The 7,999-nt window shown below is 39.1% G+C and overlaps 2 protein-coding genes across 2 annotated transcripts; both read left to right on the top strand.

Moving 5' to 3' along the window:
- The first annotated feature begins 1,603 nt into the window (after window positions 1-1,603).
- On the top strand, window positions 1,604-2,191 carry LOC134092054 (transcription factor HES-5-like). The gene is made up of 2 exons (XM_062544856.1): window positions 1,604-1,675; window positions 1,787-2,191. The coding sequence occupies exons 1-2, from the start codon at window positions 1,613-1,615 to the stop codon at window positions 2,189-2,191; spliced, it is 468 nt and encodes a 155-aa protein (XP_062400840.1). The 5' UTR covers window positions 1,604-1,612.
- Window positions 2,192-6,666: 4,475 nt separating this feature from the next.
- On the top strand, window positions 6,667-7,256 carry LOC134092056 (transcription factor HES-5-like). The gene is made up of 2 exons (XM_062544858.1): window positions 6,667-6,729; window positions 6,840-7,256. The coding sequence occupies exons 1-2, from the start codon at window positions 6,667-6,669 to the stop codon at window positions 7,254-7,256; spliced, it is 480 nt and encodes a 159-aa protein (XP_062400842.1).
- The last annotated feature ends 743 nt before the right edge of the window (window positions 7,257-7,999 follow it).

The raw sequence follows: 7,999 nt of genomic DNA, 5'->3' as shown, positions 1-7,999 counted from the left end.
ACAAAAAAACTGATGTTGATATGAGGAAAGAATCTGTAGAGTTCAGTTAGAAAATAAAGGGTCAAATCAAATCATGTTTACTAAACAACATGTACTGTGTATACACCTACAATTCTGAAAACAAGTGATATGTTTTAGTTATAGTTTGTTCAAAAATGATATGCATGCATCTCAAAGTCAGGAGACCTATGAAAATGCTTACTCTGGAAGAAGGACACTGAAGCTGTAATGCATTGAAAACTGCACACTAATGGAAGTTATTCCTGAAATGACACCCTTACCCAGTCCTGATAAGGCACACTTCCATTATTTACAGCGGGCTGTCAATGGTCAAAGTGTGGGAAAGCTCTGGAGAGGAGAGTCTCAGTTCCTGGTCATTAGCATCCACAGTCCCAGGGGAGTTTCCGCACACCCTCAAGGGAATAGGCCAGTGTGTGTTTAATTTGTTATAATAAATAACAGCAACAACCACAAAAGTATTAATATTTGCACATCATCAAGGCTACATCAGATACATCAGATCCACTACAGTAGTGTTCAAGGTTAAAAGTTAACATGCTGGAATAATATTATAAGTAAATGTAGCGACGAAAAAATAATTTCACTTTTCTTAATGATTCATTATCAGTTTGTCATGGATGAATGCAAGTTTTGGAGAGTGTTTTACTGGGGAATGAGAAGACTACTCTGTAAGTTTTAAAATGAATACAAAAAAACTTCTTCTGGATCCATCTTCTTCAATCCAATTCTAGTACATTCTTGAATCATGACGTTAAATTCACAGATTTTTGGGAATCATCAAAGCTCAGCCAATGAGATTCTTTCCCTCCAGATGGTTTGTGATGTCATTTTCTGTTCACAGAGCTGATAGTCGTCATTCCTCAACATGGGTGACTTGAGAAGCTTTTGTGATGCATAGAGGACTTAGTGTGGGAAACTCAAATGAGCGCTCTACCAGCAACATGACAGCAGAGGACATCTGGTACATCTGGAGAGGACCTGAAGACAAGTTTCTCTCCGTATTTTCATCCTGATGTTATCAAACAATGCACCGCAGCATTTCTGCAATACAGAAAAAAAGCAGAATTGTTTATTTGAAATTGATCTTCATGCATATCTGATGCATAAAATAATTATTGTATTTTGCAATAGACATGAAAATATTGTTGTCAATTTTGTAAATACTGATTAAAGATCTCAAATATGAACATGCTGAAGGTTTGAACTCTAAAACCTGGAAGGCTATGACATGCATGAAAACACACCACCACACGTGTGTATAAAGTGGTGGGTAACGTGTGCTCTTTCAGCATCATTGACCCCAACATCAGGCAGCAGAAATCTCCTCACAGGGTCAGTCCTTTCCCACATCCACACAGTGGGTCTGTGGGTCTCTCTCCATCACCTCCAACCAGCACCTGTTCCCCTGAGGTTTGACCCTAAAAACTCCTCATTGTCCTCTGCAGCTCAGCCATTGGCTACTGACTGTGAGAAACTCCAACCAGCCCAAGACCCACACATTCATATGGAGATCTGGGAGTATAAATAGAGGACATCAAGCCAGTGCTGATCAGATTCACTCTACACAGAGAGATCTACTGCAGCTACAGCAATGGCGCCTACAATCACTTCAACAGCAGATTACCCAAAGGAACATTTGAGTCTGAACCTCAAGGTAAATATTGTAACCAATCTCTTTTAGATGTTTAAAAAATGTTGCTTGACCTCATACTCTGTGCATATTTAAAGATCACATGTATTAATGACATCTTCTTCCTATTTGCAGATAAGAAAACCTATTGTTGAGAAGATGCGCAGGGATCGCATCAACAAAAGTATTGAGGACCTCAAGGATCTCCTGGGTCCAAAACTCCTCAACCAGCAGTCTGAATCCAAGCTGGAGAAAGCTGACATCCTGGAGATGACCGTTTGCCTCCTGAGACAACAGCTCCAGCATAAGACTCTGCTCTCCTCTGATGCAGTGCACCAGGGATTCACCACCTGTGCCAAGGAAGATCTTCACTTCCTGTCAAAAACTCATGGAACTGTGCTGAACCACTTCCAGACCCAGAAGCCATCCTCTGATGAGGACATGCCAGATCAAGCCCTGCCTCAGTTTAGTGTGCTGAATCAGCACACACTGAGCAAAGACAAGAGTCCAGCCAAGAGTGCCCCCTGGAGGCCTTGGTAGAAAACTATGAAGTGTGGTTCAAGATGAACTAAGACTGTCATTGGTTTAGCCTGAAAATGCAGGTGTTATATTTTCTTTTCAACTGAAAAGAATGTCAAATCATTTCCAGGAGGAAATATGGAATACCATATCTGTGATACAGACTGCTAGCTGTCTTCAGTGAAGACTTTCTTACAAGTGTGGCAAATTATACAATTTGCAAAACAGCCATATTGGTGACATTTTCATAGATGAAAATAACTCAAATACCATGTTATTGAAATAATGACTAAACCATGCTTTCTTTTAAAGCAACATATTGTTTCTTAGGAAACTGTGCTAACCTCATTAATGGATTTCTCTCAATGAGAGACTTTTTTTTATTTCAACATTGGAAGAAATGTGATATTTTCTCAACATTTAAGAAACATGAATGGTGTGCTTTCAGTGAAATGCATCTTTTATGTGTTGTAATAACCACAAATAACTTTGATATGAAGCTTCCACTGTCTTTTATAAAGGCTTGTTATATTTGTCTCTTTAGAGATAAAGTTGTTGAGTAATGTCAGAAGACAATGATTTTATTCTAAGATGTTAGAAATTCACTTAATTAATGCAATTTTCTCAAGGAGGAAGATGTTTTCTTTCTTACCTCAACAAAGTGAGAAATATAAAACTTTCTTGACATTTAAGAAACATGATTATTGTGCTTTCAAATGCATTTTTGTATGTGCTGTAATAACCACAAATAGCTTTGATATGAAGCTTCCATTGTCTTTTATAAAGACCTGTTATATTTGTCTCATATAGAGATCAACCTGTTGATTGTTGATAGACAATGGTTTTGTTCTGTGTTGTTAAGAAAACGTTATTGTTTTCTAATGTTTTAACTCCCAAGCCGGACAAAGTACAATAAATCAATGTCTGCGTAATTCACTGTCTCTTGTCTCTGTTTGATCAGTAGATATATTTTAGACCAGATGTTAATATAATTATGAATATGCAGCTAACTAAACTAAAACTTAATAACAGTCAACACACAACTGTCAAGGCAACTCACAATCAATTGCCAGTCTTTTTCCATCTGAACCACTCCTTACTGTACAGCACAAACCCCAAACTTCACCTTTTACCGACACAGATATATGCCTTTATCCATAACTTTAGTAAGATTAGTATGCTCATATTGTCAGCATCTGTAGGCTGGAAAGCAACTGTCCTTGAATTTCAAGTCCACATCATTTCATTGTGAGAACATTCCAACAACCTTGAGATATGGAGATATGTTTGCAACATCTTTAGCCAACAATTGAATCCAGTGACACTTGTTGAAATATACCTTGATTTGAAGTTCTTATGGCTACAAAGAACCAGGCAATTAGATTTAACTGGTTAAGCTGTGTAATGTGTATTACAGCAGTTTAGATGGGACAGTTTATGCTAGAAGTCAAATAGTGGCAAGAGCTGATGACATACCAAAAGCATACTGTACAGTACGTATACTGTGCATTATTCTCTTTAAAATTAAAATCCCTTTTTACTGTAGATATTTACAGAAATGACGTACAATAGCACAATACAGGAATATTATTTAATGCACAAGATTCCAAGATTCCAATTTAAAGCAAAATGGTTCCATCTGTTTGTTTCTGATGTGCAGCAATGCACTGTCATCAACAGTGATAAACTGTTTTTACTTTTGACTGCATGCTCACAGTGTTTTGGCAATGAAACCAAGATGCACGATAGGACCACCGATCTTTACTTTCTGTCACATCTAAACATTATAGCTAACACTATACAAATGTGACATTGGAGGAAAATATTATATCAAGTAGTAAAAGGTTTCAAATTCGATCTACAGTTGTCAAGCACACACATAAAATACACTTGGATATGGTATTAGACCCCACTGCTCTCACCGTCAGCTGGGCAGCAGGGGGATGGAACTCCTTGACTAATGTGGAGGGTAATGAGACACACTTCTATTGTTCCCCATTGAAGAGCAGAGAATGGAGAGAGTGTGGGAAAGCGTGGTGGACTCTCTCACAGACCTCCTGAGGGACAATAGACACAAACTTGAAACGCCAGTTTGCTTGGTGTTCTGCAAGTAAGAAAACTAGATGCGATACACAATATGACCGCCGCTCAGTCCTGCACATTCTCTCCGCAAATATCAATCACACTTTTGTTTCCATCGCCTACTCCATCCCCTACTGCAACTTTTATGCATGTGAATGAGTGTGTGCATGTGTGCGCTTGCTTTTGTGTATGAGTGCTTCTCTGTCTATGAGTGTGTGTGTGTGTGTGTGTGTGTGTGTGTGTGTGTCTGCTTGTCTGCTTGTGTATGTGTTTTATGTGTCTCATATGTTCACTACATCTGAAGATAGGGGCGATTAAAGCAATATTATGTTGCATTTTTTACCATGGGGGTGCAAATCAAAAAATGACTGGTTATAAGCTAAGTTGATGCATGCGGGCTCTTTAGACCAACATACCATAAACATTTCGTCATCTTAGGTGCCACGGTTCTGGTAGGTATTTAAGAAAAAAAAAATTTTGGATTTCCGCGGGGGTGGAGTGGCCCCCAGGGACGCAACAAAATGTTTCCGCTGAAGTCTACTGGGGCTACATGTGCCCCAGTACAAGTTTCATGTGCCCCGGTGTTACGGTGTCCCGGGAATCGGGGGGGGGGGGGGGGGGGGGGGGGGGGGGTGAAAAACTTTGACAAGAACTATATGACCACTACGCTATCGGCGGTCATAATAAATGGTCAAATCAAATTATGCTCACTAAACAACATACATGTACAGTTACAGTACAATACATACATGTTTTGTGTACATACTGAAAACCAGCGCAAAATGTTTGTTTGTTCAAAACTTGAATACATGCATATCAAAGTCCTAGTCCTAGAAAAAAAAATGCTAACTGCTGGAAGAACACTCAACATGAAAATCCACTGAATTGTTTTTAATTATGGATGTGAATAAATGTTTGTTGCCGTCCTGATAAGGCACACTTCCACCTGTCATTGGTCAAAGTGTGGGAAAGCTCTGGAGATGAGAGTCTCAGTTCCTGGTCATTAGCATCCACAGTCCCAGTGGTGATTCCACAAACACACATGGGAATAGGCGTGTGTGCTTTAAGAAAAAATGAAATAATTTCTCAACAATGTACATGACATCATCAAGGCTGTACTTTATCAGCAATGTCAGATTCATGCACTTCAGAGTGTTCAACGAAAAGCGTTATCATGCTTGAATGGTATAATTCAATGAGCCAAATCAAGAAGGAATGTACTGAGGAGTGAGTAGACTATCTCTATCCGTATTAAACTGAATACATGGGCATTAAGTTCTCATTTGTAATCCTTGTTTTCCAGTTAAATTCCAGTACATTCTTGAATGTTGATGAGATTGTCACATTGACACTGTTTTACTTTTGACTGCATGCTCAATGTGTGACCATGAAACCAAGATGCAGGATTGGCTCACTGTTCTTTTCTTTCATGCTGGTCACATTGCAGTTTTCAAAACATTACACAAATGTGATAGATGTTTATCAAATTCCAGTACATTCTTGAATGATGATGGTAAAATCATACATTTGGTGAATCACTTCAAACTTCAGCCAATAAGAATCTTTCCCTCCAGATGGTTTGTGATGTCATTCTCTGTTCACAGCACAACACAGAGCTGATAGTCGTCATTCCTCAACATGGGTGACTTGAGATGCTTTTGTGATGCATAGAGGACTTAGTGTGGGAAACTCAAATGAGCGCTCTACCAGCAACATGACAGCAGAGGACATCTGTTACATCTGGAGAACTACAAACACAGAGGGAAGGGAGTGTTCTGAAGACCTTACAAAACAAATGTATTATAACTGCAACATACAAAAATGTGCTATTCTTCTTATCTTTTTCTGATTAAAGAATTCACAAAAGTATGAACTTCAAAAAGTGGTAGCTTGCATGAATTTTGATGAGTTGTATGTTTAAAGAATTCTATTGTAAATATTGAAAATCTCATATTCTCTCAATAGTGCACAGTATTTGAACTCACAAACCTAAAAAGCTGTGATATGCATATGACATGCAACAAACCACCACACGTGTCTGTACAGTTGTGGGTAACGTGTGCCCTGTCAGCATCACTGACCCCAACATCAGACAGCAGATTAACTCTCCTCACAGGGTCAGTCCTTTCCCACATCCACACAGTGGGTCTGTGGGTCTCTCACCACCACCCCTAACCAGCACCTGTTCCCCTGAGATTTGACCATTGAGCCCCAGCAATGGGAGAATCCAGCATGTGGCAGCTCCACACTCCTCATTGTCCTCTGCAGCTCAGCCATTGGCTGCTGACTGTGAGAAACTCCAACCAGCCCAAGACCCACACATTCATATGGAGATCTGGGAGTATAAATAGAGGACATCAAGCCAGTGCTGATCAGATTCGCTCTACACAGAGAGATCTACTGCAGCTACAGCAATGGCTCCTACAATCACTTCAACAGCAGACTACCCAAAGGAACACTTGAACCTGACTCACAAGGTAGATATTGTAACTTACCGCTTTCAACTTGACATTTGTTTAGTTTGTTGGTTTGTCTTTGAAATATATATTGAACATAGATATTGACCACATATTGTTCTTCTTTGTAGATGAGAAAACCCATTGTGGAGAAACTGCGCAGAGATCGCATCAACAAAATTATCGAGGACCTCAAGGATCTCCTTGGTCCAGAGGTCCTCAACCAGCAGCCTGACTACAAGCTGGAAAAAGCTGACATCCTGGAGTTGACGGTATCTCTCCTGAGACAACGGCTCCAGCATAAGCCCTCCTCTGATGCAGTTCACCTGGGATTCTCAAGGTGTACCCAAGGGGTCATATACTTGAAGTCCGAAGATGAGGTCCAGACACACTCCCGTGGAACTGTGCTGAACCACTTCCAGACCCAGAAGCCGTCCTCTGATGAGGACATGCCAGATCAAGCCCTGCCTCAGTTTAGTGTGCTGAATCAGCACACACTGAGCAAAGACAAGAGTCCAGCCAAGAGCGCCCCCTGGAGGCCTTGGTAGAAAACTATGTAGTTCAACAAGAACTAAGACTGTCATTGGTTAAGCCTGAAAATGCAGGTGTTATATTTTCTTTTCATCTGAAAAGAATGTCAGATCATTTCCCGGAGGAAATTTAGAATACCATGTCTGTGATATTGACTGCCAATTGTCTTCAGTGAAGACTTTCTTACAAGTAGCAAATTGTATAATTTGCAATACAGCCATATTGATGACAGCTGAAAAGAACTCAATACTGTGTTATTGAAATTTATTTATTTATTTATTTTTTTTAAAAGATCTTTGAAAAGATAGCTTTTGTTGAAGCCTTCAAATGCAGTCATTTTTCTCTTTTCATATGAAAAGAATGTTGATGATTCATTTAATTGATTTTTGATTTTGTCATGGTTATACATGTAACTCAATCAAATAGGCCTACTATTTCATTGATATGCAATGAATCCAATATGCTTTATTTTGAAAAGCAATGTTTTCTTTGAAACATAACCTTATGGATACGAACTATGAGGGCATTTTCTTTCTGCTGAACATTTTGAGACAATACTTTAATTTTCATGGTTGCACATGAAATCTGATATCCAAACTATCATGTGCTTTATTTTTCAAAGCAATGTTTTGTTTCCTTTGAAACTTTACCTTATGGATAGAAACTGTGTCTTCATTTTTAACATTTTGAGACATTGATGTCATTTTCATGGTTGTACATGAAAACTTTTATTATATTCACGTGATATCCAAGCAATCAA

This window comes from Sardina pilchardus, chromosome 9, assembly GCF_963854185.1.
Source record: "Sardina pilchardus chromosome 9, fSarPil1.1, whole genome shotgun sequence".
In the NCBI taxonomy this organism is placed as follows: domain Eukaryota; kingdom Metazoa; phylum Chordata; class Actinopteri; order Clupeiformes; family Clupeidae; genus Sardina; species Sardina pilchardus.
The sequence above is the reverse complement of the archived record's forward strand: the minus strand, read 5'-3'. Positions and strand labels throughout refer to the sequence as shown.